At 35.4% G+C, this 22,475-nt stretch overlaps 2 protein-coding genes and 1 long non-coding RNA gene across 4 annotated transcripts; 2 read left to right on the top strand and 1 right to left on the bottom strand.

The window, feature by feature from the left end:
- The first annotated feature begins 2,802 nt into the window (after positions 1–2,802).
- Positions 2,803–7,387, top strand: LOC137728607 (uncharacterized). Its single transcript, XM_068467343.1, has 7 exons — positions 2,803–3,042; positions 4,224–4,634; positions 4,812–4,889; positions 5,266–5,364; positions 5,674–5,866; positions 6,065–6,480; positions 6,802–7,387. The coding sequence occupies exons 1-7, from the start codon at positions 3,040–3,042 to the stop codon at positions 7,018–7,020; spliced, it is 1,419 nt and encodes a 472-aa protein (XP_068323444.1). The 5' UTR covers positions 2,803–3,039; the 3' UTR covers positions 7,021–7,387.
- Positions 7,388–7,515: 128 nt separating this feature from the next.
- Positions 7,516–9,153, bottom strand: LOC137728617 (uncharacterized). 2 transcript variants are annotated; one of them, XR_011067928.1, is made up of 4 exons: positions 8,971–9,153; positions 8,811–8,846; positions 8,641–8,715; positions 7,516–8,120 (listed from the first exon to the last, which is right to left on the bottom strand). It is a non-coding gene; the product is annotated as an uncharacterized lncRNA (long non-coding RNA). The 2 variants fall into 2 exon arrangements; XR_011067929.1 differs by lacking the exon at positions 7,516–8,120 and adding an exon at positions 8,127–8,517.
- Positions 9,154–17,542: 8,389 nt separating this feature from the next.
- LOC137747364 (uncharacterized) lies at positions 17,543–22,165 on the top strand. Its single transcript, XM_068487465.1, has 7 exons — positions 17,543–17,747; positions 18,776–19,186; positions 19,356–19,433; positions 19,834–19,932; positions 20,238–20,430; positions 20,629–21,044; positions 21,380–22,165. The coding sequence occupies exons 1-7, from the start codon at positions 17,745–17,747 to the stop codon at positions 21,596–21,598; spliced, it is 1,419 nt and encodes a 472-aa protein (XP_068343566.1). The 5' UTR covers positions 17,543–17,744; the 3' UTR covers positions 21,599–22,165.
- Positions 22,166–22,475: the final 310 nt, after the last annotated feature.

Genomic DNA, 22,475 nt, shown 5'->3' with positions numbered 1-22,475 from the left:
AATGGTAGATTAGAAATTTTGCATAAAGAAATAGTATGTTGAGTTACCTTTGGAGGGTAAATTAGACATTAGATTGCCAATCTATATAAAATGTGAAGGGCTTATAGGTGAGAAAATGACGGTATTACACTCTAAAGTGCGTCAAGTGATTTAAGTTGATGAGAAATTGGATAAAATAGCTTTGAACATAATAGTATGGATGAAATTAACAATTTTTAATGAATTTAGGAACTTATTTTATCGAAAAAAATAATTCAAATATCTGATTTTCATTGCGGTGATATTTCAGAGAACTAATCAGCTCTCCATTATATTTTATATAAACAATAAGATAATTAGAGACTATTATATTTTTTTTAAACCTGGGTTTTTCTCTCTCTAGTGAGAGTCATTCTCCCTTTTTGAGAGTTTTTCTCACCCTTTTGTGTGAGGCCTCTAAATTTCAGTAAAACCAGTGGCCCCGACCCTAGCTTCGACCGGGGTCGATTGCCGTCCTCCCCTCTCTTTCCTTCTTATCTGTTTTCCTTACTCCTACTATTTTTTAGCCTTGGTTGTTATACTGTTATGTCCGGTTTCTCCTTCCCAGACGGTATCTATCCTATGTGTTCATCCATATTCCGATCTTCAGCCATACAACCTACTGAGATTATGTGTAGAGTTCCAGTGGCTTCACTGGCTCAGGTGTTTCCAACACCACCACTTTCTTCTTGTTATCTGCCTTTTTCGTAAGTGTCGTTCGTGGATCTCCACAAAATTCATCTCGATAGTTGGCTTCTCTTGTTTGGTTGCTGGCTATCCTTACTGTATGGCTGTGCACAAGTAGCAGATTGGTGTTTGATGTGGCATTTGGTGAGGTATTGCTTGACTCTGCAAGAGGAATTAGACGGCTTGGGATGACCTCTGGCGGCGAAGGAGACGGTAGAAGTTTCTAGGTTCGGTGTTCGTGTTTTGCGTTTTGGGCCTAATTGTATCATAGCTGTTGGGATGTGTTGGTCTGTTGTGGTCCCTTTTTTGGATGTTAATATGTTAGCCTTGGACTTTTGTCAGATTGTAAAGTTTTTTTTTGTAATAAAAAGTACTTTTGACCAAAAAAAAAAAAAAAAAAGATAATTTATACTAAATTTTAAAGAAAACTAATGAAAGGAGCTTAAAAACTTTGAGTTTTAATGATAAGGACAAAATAAAAGGTAAAGTGAAAGTATCAGAATTGATATTTTGGTATAAAAATATAGTTTTTCGTTAAAGTTAACAGTACCGGGAGTTTGTCATTAAAGTCTCTAAATTTTATCTAAATTATCCGAAAGGGAATCTCGGATTCAAAGGCTAAGCCCTTAAACAAAACAGTTACAACCTAATAGCAAGAAGTGAAAGAGACGGAGAAAACAGAAAAGGAGAATAAATATATAAAACAATTCAAAAAGGGTTATTTTAAGGACTATTTCAGGGACAATGATCCTCTCCAGATTCTCTTTTTGGAGATCCGGGGATCAATGAATCGTGTTTGTTTCGTTAAATACTATTTATATTTAATTTTAAATTTTAAATAATTTTTAACCGCATGATGTAATAAATAGACACGATTGATTGATTCTCCGAATTCCCACAAAAAGGATCTGGAGAGAATCCTATCCCCTATTTAAGAACCATTTCATTTTCAATATCTATTTACTGAATATTAATATAATATTAAATTTACTATTAGTGTGTACCTATGAGTTATTATAGCCGTGTAATCTCGAGTCTGGTGTTAAATATGCTTATCCATTTTCAACGGTTTAAAATATTAGTTATTATCGCTATGTTAATATGTATTTTACATGTTGCTACTTAGTACTACGGTATTTGACCAATATTATTGTTAGTTCATTATGAGGTTAAGCCCACCCCATCTCCTTTTAATGTAGATAATATCGTCTGCTCAAAGAATATGTATTTTACATGTTATATTTTGCTTATTTTTTTCGATTGTTATCCAATTAAGTTGTGTCACATAGTATTTTAATTAATAAAAGGATTATGTATTACTTAACTAATACTTTTATGTCATATGTTTGACACTTATTTATATGAGATATAATAAATTATCTTAAATTTGCCTTGTTGTTAGACCCCAGCCCGCCGCCCGACTAACGCCTAATGTCTTTTAGAACAAAAAAATTAAAAACTATGAAGCAATAGTTTTCACTTCTTAATTTTCATTTGTTTAAAAACTGGAAGTAGTGTAACGAAATGGTTATTAAAAAATCCCTCAATTGCGTGCATTTTACCTTATTCTTCCAAGTGTTCCTTCATCTTATTTAAATTGAGGAATTTTTGTGAGTGTTACATTACATCACATGCCTTCCTCTCTTCTTGGGTGTTCATCTTTTTTAATTTTTACATTAAAGAAGGGATAATGTTTGAGAGATCAAATTTTTATATCAAATTTGCAAACCAAATAATGTCTCATTAATATAAAATAAATACGTTAATCAACACTTAAATAATAATCAAATCATCAATATCCAACTCGTTTAATTTATAAATTTTGATTTAAAAATTTAATCAGTCGAGCGTTACTCTTATAGGAACCCGCTAGTTGAAAAAAAATCAGGAGACGCACGCATATAGGTAATTTAAATTTATATAAAAGACAATTAAATAATGAAAACACAAGGAAAGAAGTGAATTGAATTGTATATTTTATATTAACTTATTTAACAAGACAATTAAATACTCAAACCAATTATAAAAAGAAGAAATAGTAAAATAAAGGCAAAAGTCGATCTTTATTCACGTGGCAAACGCCAAAGCAAAACGTGTGAACAGCTGCCGTGCCGTGCCAAAACCCCATTCATCTCTCTCTTCGTCTCTCTCAGAACCTTCCGACTTCGACTTTTCAATCCCACAATCATCTTTTGTTCTGCTTAATTTGTTTTTCTGTCTTCCCCCCATTGCGGCCGCCTTCAACCTCTCTAGCCGCCATTCAACACCAAACTCGCCCTTTCGCGTTTCTGCGTTCAAAAAATCTGGGCACCTCTTTCCGCGTTCAAAGAATCAATGGTACCTTAAACTCCCCTTTCTCTCTATATTTTAATCTTCCAAGTTCTCTGAGTTTTGACGTTTTCTTCTCGTTTCTATTTTAAGCTCGTATTAATTTTACTTCAATGCGTCTATCTTGCACCTTAAACTTGTGTTATTAGAATATGAGATTGTTTGATAATTCTGGGTTCTGAAATGTTTCACTTGCTGATTGGTTTGTGCATAACTTAACAGTTCACAACCAATGAAAATGTAATCTTTTCGCTTTTCTGGTTTTTTATGTTTTGGGTTCTTTAAACAGTTACTGGTTCTTTAGTGGAGGACACGTCCTTAGAGAAATGAGAGTGCTTATTAAACAGTTACTGCTTCTAATTTGATGTTATGAAACAACTTTTTATTGGGTCCCAACTTGTTCAATTTGCTACCTAGTAGTAATAAATAAAAAAGATTTAGTCCCTTTTGGACCTTAGTTATAACCAGATGTCACTGTGTCAGAATCCTAAATTCATCAGGCGCTGCTATTGGGATAGTTGAAATCCATGACAATGTTAGACCGGGCTGGGATTTTGTGATGATTTGTCTTTTTTTTTTTTATGATTCATTTAGTTGGCGGGCCTTTGCATTTGCTTGAGCAATTATTTTTTTTTTTCTGTGGTTAAACAAAATTCCGCGGTGTAACAGTACTCCTTTGTTGACGAAAAGCTAAGTCTAATCGCGTTATTCTATCTTCTTACTTGATGACAGTAGAAAAATAAAGCATACCTCCTCTCGTTAGAAGAATCAGTGACATCATTCATAATTCTATAATCTTAATACGTAACGTAATAAATATGATCTGAATGGATTTATTTAGAGCTATAGGTTGTATTAGTGTTGAATTTTGTGGAAATCTTGACGAATCGGTTTTCTCTTTCTTTTTCCTCATGTCATGGCTGCTAGAGCTTATGTATGCAGTTCTGTCATTATACTTCATATGTATTTTATTTTTTTTCGGGTTTTGAGATCTTGGCTTATTTGTTTGTATACAAATCTTTTGATTATTTTGACGCACGGAGTGGTTAGGGCTCCTTCCAAAGTACAAACTATAGCATTTCCACGCTTGTAGCACAGTAATTGCATTATTTTCTCTACTGCATTTGTTCCTCTCATTTTTAGCTCTCTGAATAATCAACATTCGGATTTTATTGTTATTATTTGTGAAGTCGCTTCAAGAGAAATCAAGTGCTGTGGTTATGGAGGAAGGGTACCGTGGGACTAATGACACTGAACTCAGACGAAGCGTATCCAGTGATCGAACAAGGAGAGCCACTTCTTCATTAAGCAGGCGGTCCTTAAGTTTATCACATGTTCAGCCTTCTCAAATAGATGATGACAATGAAAGTGAATGTGTGTCAGAGGCAGGAGATATTGGCGATCGGGCTCTTCACAGCAACAGGCACAGTGAGAGTGGCAGCGTCCGCTTGTTTCCTTCAGAGGATGTTCAACTGCAATCCTATGGATTCTGGGGTCGTGACCCTGTTGCATCCAAACGAATTTCCCCTGTCACTCCCTTGCCAGAGGAAATCATATCTCCTCTTTCCACTGATGCGATCATATCCGAGGACCCAACGCCAGTGAGCTTTCGGTTGATACATTTCATAGTGTATATTATCTTTGTTGGAGATCCTTGTACATGGACAGGAGATTTGGTTTTCTTTTTCATTGATCATAACATGTTAAGAGTTTTTTCCTTTTTTTTTTTTTTTGTTGAGTCATGGTAGTAACTTAAATTATTTTCTTTTGATATGCAGGAAAATACAATAAGGTTGCCAAAATTCTTGGAATATGGTTCATGCATGACTCATTTAGCAGTTTTTGGCATTCTTGGGGTAACACAGTTAACTCTGTTTCTTACTATATACCGATGTACATTTTGTTTGAGTCCTAATATGTGTTGGGTTTATAGCTGTTGTTGCATTCGTTTGGCAAATTGTATTGCGAACTTTTTCTTGCTTTTTTTTTTTTTTTTTTTTTTTGGTGGAAAATCTGTGTAATTGGTATGCTGACAAATTGTATCCGGTCTATTGTACTCTAAAATTATATAAGTTATGTTCTCAAAAATGTTTGATCATGCACTGGCATGTTCATATTTCTGTTTTGTCTTGAAAAAATTGAATATGTCACTGTAATACATCTTCTTAGATCTTTCTTCAAATCTGGATACCTAGATGTTAAATAGATTATTTGGCATGCTACAGTATGCAGGTCTTAACGAGATATCTTCTGCAAAAATTGTTTGGCCCTGGAGTTGTAGGTGTAACAGGCGACGAAACCATTCTCTACCTTGATCTTCCTTCTAATATGGTCTCTCTCTCTCTCTCTCTCTCATGCACACGAACACACACACACAAATGATTATGCCCTTTATTCGGTAGTGTTGTGTTAATAAACATGTTTTCTGTAAAGCTGTTACTTATGAGTATTGGGAGGGACTTGTGATGCACACAGTACGATGATCACCGAAGTATTATCAAGTTTCTTAAGACCTTTCTTTCCATACTTTTTTCCCATCATCTTTTAATTTTTTTTATGCCATATTTCTTAAGGGTTGTGATGCCGAAAATGCTGGATGATGTTCCAACTCAAATTTCTGTTTCTAATGCATTTTTGTAGGTTGGCTCTTTCTTGATGGGGTGGTTTGGTGTTGTTTTCAAAGGAGATATATCCTATGTGTCAGATTATTTGGTCATCGGATTATCAACTGGTTACTTGGGAAGCCTTACAACTTTCAGTGGTTGGAACCAGAAAATGGTTGAACTCAGTGTTGAAGGACATTGGGTTTTTGCTGTGCTCGGCTTTTTGATAGGTAAGATGTCATATTCTAAAGAATTGCTGCAGTAGACATGTAGATCGCTTTGGCAAGCAGGATATTTAAATTTCATTTCAATCTAGCTGGTTTCTTTCTTTGAGCCTATTCGAAACTTATCCATGGGTAAATCACAAACCCAATGTAGCTCAAATCACTGGACTAATACGAGATCCTCTTTTATGTGACGGATGTCAGGTTTGTTTCTTGTGGCCTACTCCATCATTTTTGGGGTAGAGACAGCAAAGGGTTTTAGGCAGATTCTTGAGAGGAACTCAGTCTGTGGTATTACCAGCTCTAGAAGGAGGTGGAGGGTTGACAGCTACAAGCGTCACTTGGTAGCTTTAGCAGTGTTGTTGCTGATGCTAAGTTCTCTGTGGAGTATAGGTGGAATACAGTTAAGAGAGGAATTTAACAGTAGCAGCAGCGAGGCGCAACTATGGTTGGGTTGCATAGTTGGACCTTTTGGTGTGTGGATCCGGTGGTTCTTAGCCCGGCTTAATGGACGTGGATTAGGAACGACGGGTTTGTTGAAATGGGTTCCATTTGGTACTTTAATTGCCAATGTTACTGCAGCTTGTGTAATGGCAGCCCTGTCTACTGTGAAGAAAGCAGTAAGCTCTTATGATATGATCTCTGTCCACATCCACTCCATGACTTCATCCTCACCATTACCTTTCGTGTGTTATTGTCTCGTGTCCAGCAAGCGTACAGTTCACATATAATTGTCATATTATAAACGGCTAAATTTGTTATTTTGGGTTTTTTTTTTTTCTCGTCGAGGTTTTTAATGCTTCTTGGGGAATTCTTGAACTGTACTATTTTCTTTTGCAATGTTTTTCCAACTGCATTACCTTTGTCGTACATTGTCTTGATCCATGCCCACGGTTTTTATCTTTTTAAAATCTGATGCGCAGAACTATTTGTTTGTGCAGGTGAATACTAGGACTTGCGACATTGTTGTAACAGGCATACAATTTGGATTTCTGGGTTGCCTGAGTACTGTTTCTACCTTCATTGCTGAGTTCAATGCGATGAGAGAAAGCAAATACCCTTGGAGAGCATACGCATATGCCATGGCTACGATATGCAGCTCGTTTGGTTTGGGAATCCTGATATATTGTGTACCCGTTTGGACAAGGGGATACAAGTAGTAGCATGCTCGGGCCATTGTTTTGATACAGATGCCTCTGGGTTTTTTCCCCAGATTTCAAGGTATCATACGTCTGATTTGGGGCTTTACACTCAAACTCTTCCAAAACTTCGACCGGAATGGGTATGGCTCATCTTGATCCGCAGATTTGGCTCTTTTTCATCGGCGTTGAGACAAAGATGGGTTTGAGTTTTGTTTTCTACGGAGGTTTCTCTAGGATTTTCTGTTCGCTAGTCATCTCCACCAATTTTGCGGTGGTGGAGGCGGCGGGTGAATATCTGTTTAGGGTTATTAGGTTTTTCTGTGTGGTCACTTTGTATAAAATAATAAAAGAAAAGAAGACGGACTCGCTGCAACTTCTCCCTATAGTACAATATTCTGACGAAAAAACCACTGCAATGTGCATAAAATTTTGGCAACATAACAAATCATGTTTTGCTTTTGAAGCATCAGGGAACTGTCCCTCAATGTTACATAGCTTCCCAACTCCAGTTACAATTCTCGAATGCCAAAGAACAAAGTTTTGCCTTTCTTGATATATAGCCCTTATCCTCTACATATCCATACACTGATCTATTAATCATAGACATCAAACGTGGACTAAAGTTTTGAAATTATTACTTCCTAGGTGTAAAAATGCATATAATGTCACATAGGGAGCAGATGGCCGCCCTTTTCTTTTCTTGTTCAAAGGTGATGATGCTTCAATTGGATTGCCAATAACGTGTATACTTGAATGACAACTAAAGCATTTTTAAAATTGTTGAAACCGCTTTTAGTAAAAATACTAGCAAATTTTACCCGCACATAACTATAACATTATGTTTTAACATGTAAATATGCAAAGTGTTATAAATACTAAACAGAAAATGGAATAAATATATTTACAAAGCTGTCAAAATTTATATAACTTACAGAAAAGACATTATCAAATGCCTTATTAGTATACAAAAATGATTAACCTAGTATTCCACCTTGATAATTCATGTTTGGATCAACTATTTACACACAAAAAAATGCGATCCCATACTTGTTTGTTTTGGATAACAGATGCCAACATCCTTTAACACATGAGCAAAAGTTTTTTGGTTGAAGCAGTCACTGCAGACAAAATAGTTTTGATCATCAGAAAAAAAAAAAAAAAAAAAGAAGCTAAAAATGAAAGAAAATGTTAATACACATGTAATAAATAGTTTGAAACAACCAATACTAAACAACAGTTACCAAATAGAAAACAAAGCTTACAACTTAAATAGAAAAAAACAATCTACTGCTGCAAGCAACATAACGTCCACTTTGCAGATTTTTGTGGAACCACTATGCAGGTTTTGTGGAACAACTTTACAGGTTTTGTGGAACCACTTTAAATCCATCAAAAATTTTGCCCAGATGAAAAAAGAAATAAAGGATGAATTAGAAGCTTTTAGCAAAAGAGTTTAAATCAACAGGCCTCTCTCTCCCTCTCCCCTGTAAATTCACCGAACCCAGAAAAAGCCATCTGTAAATTCAAAACAACCCGCAAAATCACAAATACAAAATTCAAACAAAAAATCCATGTGAACATCGAAAACCACAAAAACAAAATTTGAAACAGCAACACGGAGAAAGTCACAAAACTTACCAGAAGACTCTAGATTTCGTGGGTAAAAAACCGATCCTCATCGAATCCAAAAACTGATGAAATAGCCGATGAAATCTGTAGCCACCGAGAGGTTTTAAAATCACAAAAATTTGAACAATGAAGAGAGAATTCAAAAACCAAACCCAAAACAAATATGCCGAAGAACTCACCAGGAAACCCAAGGATTCTGTAGGATTCACGATTTCCTGAAAACCAAGCTTTTTTAGGTTTAAACTTTCTTCCCGAAGGCAACAGATGTAACATTCTTGGAAAGAAAATTCGATCACGAATTGAAAAAAAAAAAAGTGAGAGAGAGAGAGAGAAACGAACCTTCATACGGAGGCTAGGGATCCGGAGCTCAAGAGAGATCGAGAAATCTGTGGAAGCAAATGGAATAACCCTGATTTTCCATCGTTCTTCCGTTCTAGGATGAGAGAAACGGAAAGAGAAGGAAAGAGGAGGAAAGTGAAAAGTGGAAGATGCTGGAAGCACACAACAAGAAGAAAGAGAGATTTCTATCGCACAGCAGAGACAAAAACGGTATTTTACTGTATAATATACACAAAAAGCTAAACTTACAGAACAACTGAAGGGTAAAAAAGGAATAACACTGGCAAAAAAACAGTAAAAAGGACACAGAGGGAATTAACAGGAAAGTTAGGCGTTTAGTATATGTATAATTTTTAGAATTAATTCATTAGTAAAGATGTAATTAGATCTTGAAAAAGCATTTAAAGTACTTTATAAAAAGTATATAATTGATACTTCTTACAAAAAAGACTGTTTTTGAAACCTAAAAACCTTACCACCTTACCATTAAAAGCGGTTTCAACTGTCCAGTAATCAACGGTTGTGTGTTGGATGGATGGTTCATTGGTTCCTGAGAAAAGTAGAAAATTGATGGCTCATTTTCTTTGCTTTTCTGTTATGGCGCTTGTGACACCGGTTGAGTCACATGTTGGACATCATGAGTGACAACAAATTGATATTGTTCCCAGAATCTCTCAATCTAACAAAATCAAAACTTTCCACGCGTCTTTACATAAATGTGTACAACTTAAGATGAACATTTCAAGATGTTTCTTATTTCGGTGGTGGTCTTTTTTCTTCTCAAAATTAAAGGTAAAGAAAACAAAAAAGAATGAAGTGATAGATTATTTTATAGGATGAACTGTTAGTTTAATCATTGAACTATCACTTGAGTAAAAATTATATTCCTAAATTATTATTTTTTTCAGAAAAATTAGTTATTGAATTATAAAAATTTGTCAATTACATCCCTAATATTAGATTCAAAGCTACTTATTCAATTTTTCATCAATTTAAGTTACGTTACTTGTATGTAATGGCCATTGAATGGTAGATTAGAAATTTTGCATAAAGAAATAGTATGTGGAGTTAACTTTGGAGGGTAAATTAGACATTAGATTGCCAATCTATATAAAATGTGAAGGGCTTATAGGCGAGAAAATGACGGTATTACACTCTAAAGTGCGTCAAGTGATTTAAGTTGATGAGAAATTGGATAAAATAGCTTTGAACATAATAGTATGGATGAAATTAACAATTTTTAATGAATTTAGGGACTTATTTTATTGAAAAAAATAATTCAAATATCTGATTTTCATTGTTGTGATATTTCAGAGAACTAATCAGCTCTCCATTATATTTTATATAAACAATAAGATAATTAGAGACTATTATATATATATATATTTTTTAAACCTGGGTTTTTCTCTCTCTAGTGAGAGTCATTCTCCCTTTTTGAGAGTTTTTCTCACCCATTCGTGTGAGGCCTCTAAATTTCAGTAAAACCAGTGGCGCCGACCCTAGCTTCGGTCGGGGTCGATCGCCGTCCTCCCCTCTCTTTCCTTCTTATCTATTTTCCTTACTCCTACTATTTTTTAGCCTTGGTTATTATACTGTTATGTCCGGTTTCTCCTTCCCAGACGATATCTATCCTATGTGTTCATCCATATTTCGATCTTCAGCCATACAACCTACTGAGATTATGTGTAGAGTTCCAGTAGCTTCATTGGCTCGGGTGTTTCCAACACCACCACTTTCTTCTTGTTTTCTGCCTTTTTCGGCAGTGTCGTTCGTGGATCTCCACGAAATTCATCTCGACAGTTGGCTTCTCTTGTTTGGTTGCTGGCTATCCTTACTGTATGGATGTGCACAAGTAGCAGATTGGAGTTTGATGTGGCATTTGGTGAGGTATTGCTTGACTGTGCAAGAGGAATTGGACGGCTTGGGATGACCTCGGGCGGCGAAGGAGACGGTAGAAGTTTCTAGGTTCGGTGTTCGTGTTTTGCGTTTTGGGCCTGTATCTTAGCTTTTGGGATGTGTTGGTCTGTTGTGGCCTTTTTTTTGGATGTTAATATGTTAGCCTTGGGCTTTTGTCAGATTGTAAAGTTTTTTTTTTGTAATAAAAAATACTTTTGACCAAAAAAAAAAACAATAAGATAATTTATACTAAATTTTAAAGAAAACCAATGAAAAGAGCTTGAAAACTTTGAGTTTTAATGATAAAGACAAAATAAAAGGTAAAGTGAAAGTACCAGAATTGATATTTTAGTGTAAAAATATAGTTTTTCGTTAAAGTGATTTATTCGAGTACTCCAAAATTATTTTCACAATCAGTAATTGTGTTTAGAAGAGTGTCGTGTTTTTTCAGGCTGAGGAAGAGGATGATGCGAACACAGATGATGTGGAATTTGGTTCAAGCGTATTGGCAGAGTGCGCCATTTTTCCTCCTTATTTTTTAGTTGTAGAAGTGTTAAGAGGGAAGAGATACTGCTAAATGTTGAACGTTGCTGATGTCTTAATCTCTCATGAGTATGTCTTGAAAAATTGAAGAATATGGTGCACCTTATTAGCTCAATCTGGTTTGCTCATTAGCTGCAGAATTTGGTTCAAGCATGTTGGGTAAGAATGCTCAACGAGAAGGAGAAGGAGAAGGGAGAATGCTCTCATGTCATTTTCATATTTTTTTTATTATTAATATATTTTCTTATGGTTTTATCCGACAGAGAAAGCTCTTAGTTATTATTAATATATTCCCTGTCGATTTTATATATTTTCTGTCGATTTTATCCGATAGAGAATGCTTTTATTTATTGATTATTAATTTATTTTCTGTTGGTTTTAATTTATTCTCTATCAGTTATATCCGACACAATTTCTGGCGGTTATATCCAACACAATTTCTGTTGGTTTTAGAATATTTTCTGTCGGAAAATTCTTTTCCTGACACTGGAAAATATGTCGCTTATTATATCAGTCATTGCATCCATTTTCTGTCGGATTTTGCTTAATATCCAACAGTAATACACGTTTCTTGTCGGTTATCATAGCGACACTAATAAATGATTTTGTAGTAGTGATGTCAAATTTGTCAACATAACTAAAGTCCATCAGAATTGCAAGATTTGGCATTAAAAAAAATTCTAATTCTTTTTTAATATCTGTTAATATAAGGGAAAATGTTTAGCACGAGTTTTGAATGAAAGGGAGGAAATAAACATCAGAGTGCAAATTTGAGGGAGACAATAAAAGATTTATATCGCGACAATAGAAGAGTATAAATCCAACCTTTGACCAATTAAACAAGATCACCATTAAAATATTAGCCAAATACAATACCTAACCCCTCATATATTACACATTTACGCAACTGCATCCCTCAATAGAGTTAAGAGGAGATATCAAAATCCATCAACATCCATAAAATATTTGTCAACAACTTAAGAATCAACAAAACAATCCTTAAGAACAAATACTCAGGAATTCACAACCTTCAAATATAATCTTGTCCAAACTTTTAAAATTGTTAAAAGAAACAATTGCCACGAATCCAGCCAAACCCTGAAAACACACTGATAACACTAAGAATGTAGAATTAATCATTCCCAAACAGATGAATCAAACCCAGTAACACAATCCAAAAATAAAAAGAAATATATAAGGGAATTTAACCTGAAAGCATAATTAAATCAAAATTTTAATTTGGCAAGAAACGTTGTTATGGCCAAGAATCCAAACCATGATCACTGACGCCAGTGCTCGAAACTTAATAATTATGTAATTTTGATACAAAATTGCGGAAGCATGTTTATGAAGTCTCAAATGATTGATTAGAAAAGATATTAAACCGAACAATAAACACAAATTATGCTTTTGTAATATTATTTATCTACAAATTTTCAATTTAACAAATTACCTATTAATCAGACTTAAGCTTGTTGTGTTGCTCTAGTACCGTATTAAGATATTTCTGAAATCATAAGAACAACCAGACATTTGGATCATGAATACGATAAACCAAACTGACATAAAAGGGAGATAAACTGGAGGAAGAAAAAGCCATGATTGCCAGGGTTTTGAAGGAGTCTACTACTTTCAGCAAACAGAAGTGCTCCAACAATAATAGGGTTTGCTCAGAATCGAACATGTATTTTGTGAAAACAAGGCCTGCCTATGTATAGTGAAAATACTCCCACTAATCCGGCCTTTAACTGATTAGTGGGGATTTGCCAAATCATAGGATAACATTAGAGTCCTAATTGATATTGATATTTTGTCTAACCAAATAAGGCCTCTTGATTAGTTGCACAAAATAAGGACTCCAAATCTTAATTAAAACAAGATTCCATAATTTCCTCAACACCAACTAACTTGTTAACCAAGTTAATTGATTGACAAGAAATCAATAAATCATATTTATTGGCACTCACATGGTTACACGGCATCCTTGCTGATACTATACTCTAGCCAATGAAACTCATCATACCAATCGGAATGAAAGAGATGAGGAACTCCAAAAAAAAGTCTTTGTGGAAAGGCTTTAGTACAGGCCGACAATACTCTTTTTGTAGATAAGCTCTTCGGACTTGATCTCTAATATTAGGCTCATAATCTGACATCGAAGGTCGAGTTCCAAGATTCGCCAGTATAGTAGCCACAATTTTTCTAACTCACTTTCGTTTGAATTTGAACTACCCGGATAGTCCATGGTAGTATTTGTATATTGTTTTTTATAATATCGTAACATAACTGTATAATTCGAAGTGTACCAATTTTGTTATGGATTACTCAAATTTGATAAAGTCATACAAACCAATCACAACACAAAACTTAACTCATTCAATAATCCAAATAAAAACTTTCATCACTTTATCAACACAAACACTAAAACACACATATCAATTCATCTAAATAAAAACTATATGTTATGATCCACATCAATCATCAAATTTAATTATTCATAAAGAAACATTTTTTTGAACCAACTCATTAAAAAAAAATAGAAATTAATTTGAATAAGTTATGAAGAACTTACTTTGGAATTTGAAGGATGGAATTTAGGTGGTCGTTAGAATGATCATCGGAGCGGAGTGGTAGGAGTTTGGTTGTTAGGGATTGAGCTTGGTAGAATTGGGATTTGACAATTTGAACTGGAATTGGGTTTCTTAATTCTTGGGGTTTGATACGGATCTGTTTTTCTTTTCTTTTTGTTATAAGCCAATGCTGGTATGGTTCTTTGGTAAAAGATGCCTTACATAATTTGTTTAATTTTTTCTATAAAGTAATCTGGTCCAAAACAACGTTGTTTTGTCCAAGTATACTAAAAATAATAAGAGTGGAAGGGTGCGGCAAACAACATAGGTGTTGCGCGCATAACATCCACGTGGGTTGCTGGCAAATCCAAGCCTGCCCTACTGGCCAACAACCCAAGCTTCTATTTGAGGCATTTTATGAAACAATTGGAGGGCAATATATGAAGAGCAACTCTAACCTTTAAAGCGCCAACACCGAAATCATTCATAGAGATTCACTCCCTTGCCCCTGAGTAGGTCTGTCGATATTTAGATTGACTTAAATCGAAAATAATATACAGTTGATTCTGATCTATCCAAAACTGAACTTATTCCTCAAGTGAATGTTTGTGCACAAGAAATACTTATTCTCTATCTCGTTCTCAAACCCTAGAAGAAACCCCAAACTTTACCCTCTTTCTAGCAGCAGGCTTCTAGCTTCTGCTTAGGGCTGGTGGCAGACACCCTTTTAACTTTTCGTATCCTCTTCCTTATTCATGTTTCTCTCATCCTCTTACTTCCCTGCACTTGCGATGGCCCTAATTCCTGTTAGGGAACGGTAGAGGAACCCACTTTCCACGAGTGTTGTGGATGGAGCTCTGTCTTCAGTCGTTTTGTCCTTCCACACAACTGTGATGGCCCCGATTCCCGTCATGGAACGGTGGAGTAACCCACCATCTACGATTGCCTTTCTTGATATATAGCCCTTATCCTCTACAGATCCATACATTGTTCTATTAATCATAGACATCAAACGTGGACTAAAGTTTTGAAATTATTACTTTCTAGGTGTAAAAATGCATATAATGTCACATAGGGAGCAGATGGCCGCCCTCTTCTTTTCTTGTTCAAAGGTGACGATGCTTCAATTGGATTGCGTTGATATTTCAGAGAACTAATCAGCTCTCCATTATATTTTATATAAACAATAAGATAATTAGAGACTATTATATTTTTTTTTAAACCTGGGTTTTTCTCTCTCTAGTGAGAGTCATTCTCCCTTTTTGAGAGTTTTTCTCACCCTTGTGTGCGAGGCCTTTAAATTTCAGTAAAACCAGTGGCGCGGACCCTAGCTTCGGCCGGGGTCGATTGCCGTCCTCCCCTCTCTTTCCTTCTTATCTATTTTCCTTACTCCTACTATTTTTTAGCCTTGGTTGTTATATTGTTATGTTCGGTTTCTCCTTCTCAGACGGTATCTATCCTATGTGTTCATCCATATTCCGATCTTTAGCCATACAACCTACTGAGATTATGTGTAGAGTTCCAGTGGCTTCACTAGCTCGGGTGTTTCCAACACCACCACTTTCTTCTTGTTATCTGCCTTTTTCGGCAGTGTCGTTCGTGGATCTCCACGAAATTCATCTCGACAGTTGGCTTCTCTTGTTTTGGTTGCTGGCTATCCTTACTGTATGGCTGTGCACAAGTAGCAGATTGGAGTTTGATGTGGCATTTGGTGAGGTATTGCTTGACTGTGCAAGAGGAATTGGACGGCTTGGGATGACCTTGGGCGGCGAAGGAGACGGTAGAAGTTTCTAGGTTCGGCGTTTGTGTTTTGCGTTTTGGGCCTAATTGTATCTTAGCTTTTGGGATGTGTTGGTCTGTTGTGGCCCCTTTTTTGGATGTTAATATGTTAGCCTTGGGCTTTTGTCAGATTGTAAAGTTTTTTTTGTAATAAAAAGTACTTTTGACCAAAAAAAAAAAAAAAACAATGAGATAATTTATACTAAATTTTAAAGAAAACTAATGAAAAGAGCTTAAAAACTTTGAGTTTTAATGATAAGGACAAACTAAAAGGTAAAATGAAAGTACCAGAATTGATATTTTAGTGTAAAAATATAGTTTTTCGTTAAAGTGAACAGTACCGGGAGTTTGTCATTAAAGTCTCTAAATTTTATCTAAATTATCCGAAAGGGAATCTCGGATTCAAAGGCTAAGCCCTTAAACAAAACAGTTACAACCTAATAGCAAGAAGTGAAAGAGACGGAGAAAACAGAAAAGGAGAATAAATATATAAAACAATTCAAAAAAGGTTATTTTAAGGACTATTTCAGGGACAAGGATCCTTTCCAGATTCTCTTTGTGGGGATCCGGGGATCAATGAATCGTGTTTGTTCATCGTACATCGTGCGGTCAATTTTCGTTAAATACTATTTATATTTAATTTTAAATTTTAAATAATTTTTAACCGCATGATGTAATGAATAGACACGATTGATCGATTCTCCGAATTCCCACAAAAAGGATCTGGAGAGAATCCTATCCCCTATTTAAGAACCATTTCATTTTCAATATCTATTTACTGAATATTAATATAATATTAAATTTACTATTAGTGTGTACCCATGAGTTATTGTAGCCGTATAATCTCGAGTCTGGTGTTAATTATGCTTATCCATTTTCAACGGTTTAAAATATTAGTTATTATCGCTATGTTAATATGTATTTTACATGTTGCTACTTAGTACTACGGTATTTGACCAATATTATTGTTAGTTCAATATGAGGTTAAGCCCACCCCATCTCCTTTTAATGTAGATAATATCGTCTGCTCAAAGAATATGTATTTTACATGTTATATTTTGCTTATTTTTTTCGATTGTTGTCCAATTAAGTTGTGTCACTTAGTATTTTAATGAATAAAAGGATTATGTATTACTTAACTAATATTTTTATGTCATATGTTTGACACTTATTTATATGAGATATAATAAATTTGTAATGAAATAGTTATTAAAAAATCCCTCAGTTGCGTGCATTTTACCGTATTCTTCCAAGTGTTCATTCATCTTATTTAAATTGAGGAATTTTTGTGAGTGTTACATTACATCACATGCCTTCCTCCCGTGGGTGTTCATCTTTTTTAATTTTTACATTAAAGAAGGGATAATGTTTGAGAGATCAAATTTTTATATCAAATTTGCAAACCAAATAATGTCTCATTAATATGAAATCAATACGTTAATCAACACTTAAATAATAATCAAATCATCAATATCCAACTTGTTTAATTTATAAAATTTGATTGAAAAATTTAGTTAGTCCAGCGTTATTCTTAAAGGGACCGCTAGCTGAAAAAAAATCAGGAGACTCACACATATAGGTAATTTAAATTTATATAAAAGACAATTAAATAATGAAAAGACAAGAAAAGAAGTGAATTGAATTGTATATTTTATATTAACTTATTTAACAAGACAATTAAATACTCAAACCAATTATAAAAAGAAGAAATAGTAAAATGAAGGCAAAAGTCGATCTTTTATTCACGTAGCAAACGCCAAACCAAAACGTGCCCTGCCTCCCAAAACTCCATTCATCTCTCTCAGAACCTTCCGACTTCGACTTTTCAATCCCACAATCATCTTTTGTTCTGCTTAATTTGTTTTTCTGTCTTCCTCCCATTGCGGCCGCCTTCAACCTCTACAGCCGCCATTCAACACCAAACTCGCCCTTTCGCGTTTCTGCGTTCATAGATTCTGGGCACCTCTTTCCTCGTTCAAAGAATCAATGGTACCTTAAACTCCCCTTTCTCTCTATATTTTAATCTTCGAAGTTCTCTGAGTTTTGACGTTTTCTTCTCGTTTCTATTTTAAGCTCGTATTAATTTTACTTCAATGCGTCTATCTTGCACCTTAAACTTGTGTTATTAGAATATGAGATTGTTTTATAATTCCGGGTTCTGAAATGTTTCGCTTGCTGATTGGTTTGTGCATAATTTAACAGTTCACAACCAATGAAAATGTAATCATTTTGCTTTTCTGGTTTTTTATGTTTTGGGTTCTTTAGTGGAGGACACGTCCTTAGAGAAATGAGATTTGAGTGCTTATTAAACAGTTACTGCTTCTAATTTGATGTTATGAAACAACTTTTTATTGGGTCCCAACTTGTTCAATTTGCTACCTAGTATAAATCAAAAAGATTTAGTCCCTTTTGGACCTTAGTTATAATCAGATGTCACTGTGTCAGGATCCTAACTTCATCAGGCGTTGCTATTGGGATGGTTGAAATCCATGACAATGTTAGACCGGGCTGGGATTTTGTGATGATTTGTCTTCTTTTTTTTGAGAAACATTCTGTGATTTGTTTGGCACTGAAATTTACTTTATGATTCATTTAGTTGGCGGGCCTTTGCATTTGCTTGAGCAATTATTTTTTTTTTTCTGTGGTTAAACAAAATTCCGCAGTGTAACAGTACTCTTTTGTTGGCTTTTGTGGAAATATTGACGAATCGGTTTTCTCTTTCTTTTTCCTCATGTCATGGCTGCTAGAGCTTATGTATGCAGTTCTGTCATTATACTTGATATGTATTTTTTTTTTCGGTTTTTGAGATCTTGGCTTATTCTTATTGAAGCTGAAGGAGTTGTCGCCGTTTGTTTGTATACAAATCCTTTGAATATTTTGACACACGGAGTTTGTTTGTGTAGCATTTCAACGCTTGTAGCACAGTAATTGCATTATTTTCTCTACTGCATTTGTTCCTCTCATTTTTAGCTCTTTGAATAATCAACATTCGGATTTTATTGTTATTATTTGTGAAGTCGCTCCAAGAGAAATCAAGTGCTGTGGTTATGGAGGAAGGGTACCGTGGGACTAATGACACTGAACTCAGACGAAGCGTATCCAATGATCGAACAAGCAGAGCCACTTCTTCATTAAGGAGGCGGTCCTTAAGTTTATCACATGTTCAGCCTTCTCAAATAGATGATGACAATGAAAGTGAATGTGTGTCAGAGGCAGGAGATATTGGCGATCGGGCTCTTCACAGCAACAGGCACAGTGAGAGTGGCAGCGTCTGCTTGTTTCCTTCAGAGGATGTTCAACTGCAATCCTATGGATTCTGGGGTCGTGACCCTGTTGCATCCAAAGGAATTTCCCCTGTCACTCCCTTGCCAGAGGAAATCATATCTCCTCTTTCCACTGATGCGATCATATCCGAGGACCCAACGCTAGTGAGCTTTCGGTTGATACATTTCATAGTGTATATTATCTTTGTTGGAGATCCTTGAACATGGACAGGAGATTTGGTTTTCTTTTTCATTGATCATAACATGTTAAGAGTTTTTTTTTTTTTTTGTTGAATCATGGTAGTAACTTAAATTATTTTCTTTTGATATGCAGGAAAATACAATAAGGTTGCCAAAATTCTTCGAATATGGTTCATGCATGACTCATTTAGCAGTTTTTGGCATTCTTGGGGTAACACAGTTAACTCTGTTTCTTACTATATACCGATGTACATTTTGTTTGAGTCCTAATATGTGTTGGGTTTATAGCTGTTGTTGTTGGTATTGAATTTCCAACAGTTGTTGTATTCGTTTGGCAAATTGTATTGCGAACTTTTTCTTGCTTTTTTTCTTTTTTTTTTTTGGTGGAAAATCTGTGTAATTGGTATGCTGACAAATTGTATCCGGTCTATTGTACTCTAAAATTATATAAGTTATGTTCTCAAAAATGTTTGATCATGCACTGGCATGTTCATATTTCTGTTTTGTCTTGAAAAAATTGAATATGTCACTGTAATACATCTTCTTAGATCTTTCTTCAAATCTGGATACCTAGATGTTAAATAGATTATTTGACATGCTACAGTATGCAGGTCTTAACGAGATATCTTCTGCAAAAATTGTTTGGCCCTGGAGTTGTAGGTGTAACAGGCGACGAAACCATTCTCTACCTTGATCTTCCTTCTAATATGGTCTCTCTCTCTCTCTCTCATGCACACGAACACACACACACAAATGATTATGCCCTTTATTCGGTAGTGTTGTGTTAATAAACATGTTTTCTGTAAAGCTGTTACTTATGAGTATTGGGAGGGACTTGTGATGCACACAGTACGATGATCACCGAAGTATTATCAAGTTTCTTAAGACCTTTCTTTTCATACTTTTTTCCCATCATCTTTTAAATTTTTTTATGCCATATTTCTTAAGGGTTGTGATGCCGAAAATGCTGGATGATGTTCCAACTCAAATTTTTGTTTCTAATGCATTTTTGTAGGTTGGCTCTTTCTTGATGGGGTGGTTTGGTGTTGTTTTCAAAGGAGATATATCCTATGTGTCAGATTATTTGGTCATCGGATTATCAACTGGTTACTTGGGAAGCCTTACAACTTTCAGTGGTTGGAACCAGAAAATGGTTGAACTCAGTGTTGAAGGACATTGGGTTTTTGCTGTGCTCGGCTTTTTGATAGGTAAGATGTCATATTCTAAAGAATTGCTGCAGTAGACATGTAGATCGCTTTGGCAAGCAGGATATTTAAATTTCATTTCAACCTAGCTGGTTTCTTTCTTTGAGCCTATTCGAAACTTATCCATGGGTAAATCACAAATCCAATGTAGCTCAAATCAAAGGACTAATATGAGATCCTCTTTTATGTGACGGATGTCAGGTTTGTTTCTTGTGGCCTACTCCATCATTTTTGGGGTAGAGACAGCAAAGGGTTTTAGGCAGATTCTTGAGAGGAACTCAGTCTGTGGTATTACCAGCTCTAGAAGGAGGTGGAGGGTTGACAGCTACAAGCGTCACTTGGTAGCTTTAGCAGTGTTGTTGCTGATGCTAAGTTCTCTGTGGAGTATAGGTGGAATACAGTTCAGAGAGGAATTTAACAGTAGCAGCAGCGAGGCGCAACTATGGTTGGGTTGCATAGTTGGACCTTTTGGTGTGTGGATCCGGTGGTTCTTAGCCCGGCTTAATGGACGTGGATTAGGAAAGACGGGTTTGTTGAAATGGGTTCCATTTGGTACTTTAATTGCCAATGTTTCTGCTGCTTGTGTAATGGCAGCCCTGTCTACTGTGAAGAAAGCAGTAAGCTCTTATGATATGATCTCTGTCCACATCCACTCCATGACTTCATCCTCACCATTACCTTTCGTGTGTTATTGTCTCGTGTCCAGGAAGCGTACGGTTCACATATAATTGTCATATTATAAACGGCTAAATTTGTTATTTTGGGTTTTTTTTTTTTTTTTTTTTTCTCGTCGAGGTTTTTAATGCTTCTTGGGGAATTCTTGAACTGTACTATTTTCTTTTGCAATGTTTTTCCAACTGCATTACCTTTGTCATACATTGTCTTGATCCATGCCCACGGTTTTTTCCTTTTTAATAGAAAATCTGACGCGCAGAACTATTTGTTTTTGCAGGTGAATACTAGGACTTGCGACATTGTTGTAACAGGCATACAATTTGGATTTCTGGGTTGCCTGAGTACTGTTTCTACCTTCATTGCTGAGTTCAATGCGATGAGAGAAAGCAAATACCCTTGGAGAGCATACGCATATGCCATGGCTACGATATGCAGCTCGTTTGGTTTGGGAATCCTGATATATTGTGTACCCGTTTGGACAAGGGGATACAAGTAGTAGCATGCTCAGGCCATTGTTTTGATGTTTATTCTGTGGTTATGCCTCGGGGATCATGTTCGCCTAACCCGTGCGGTCTTCAGTAGGATCGAAAACATGACACCGTGGTGCTTCTTGAGTGTGTAGCAGAGTCGTGCGGGAGAGACACGAAATATATCCTCATCTATCTATCTCCGTCCTCTCGTGACGATACAGATGCATGGGGGTATACATCCGGTTTCATGTAAAATCACTCTATCACTCTATCACTCTATCACATCATACAAAATCATCCTAGCCGTTCAATCTTAAGTCATCTTTTGATATGATTACACTTGTCATGAGTTATGACTCAATGAAATCTAATGTAAGAGACCACATGGACTATGATCTAATGGCTCACATTAAATCCTAACAACTTGAATTAAAAACAGTATAGTCCATGTGGTGATAGGATAATTGGAAGATAGCTACTGTGATTAAAAAAAAAAAAAAATTGAGGATTGAAGTCCCTGTGGTGAAGTCTATTTGGATTTAGGCTCAAAATTGAAAATTTCGTCAACTCTCCATTAATTGTTAGCACATGAAGCTCACATTTGAGACAAAAAAAAATAAAGTGATCCTCATATGTAAGCCCCACATGCTAACAATTGACAGAGAATTCCATTTTAGCCTAATATGTGTAGCTCACATGTTAATAATTAACGGAGAGTTGACGGAAGTTTTAATTTTGGGCATAAATACTAACAAACTTCACCACTATGGCTTAAATTCTTTTTTTATTTTTACCACATATGCTATTTTCCAACTATTCTATCATCACATAGACTAAGCATCACATTAAATCCTAACAACTTGAATTTACCAACAAATACATTTGCACATCAACAATATTTAC

The sequence above is a fragment of the Pyrus communis genome, chromosome 1 (assembly GCF_963583255.1).
Source record: "Pyrus communis chromosome 1, drPyrComm1.1, whole genome shotgun sequence".
Taxonomy (NCBI): Eukaryota; Viridiplantae; Streptophyta; class Magnoliopsida; order Rosales; family Rosaceae; genus Pyrus; species Pyrus communis.
This window is presented reverse-complemented; position numbering and strand designations above follow the sequence as displayed.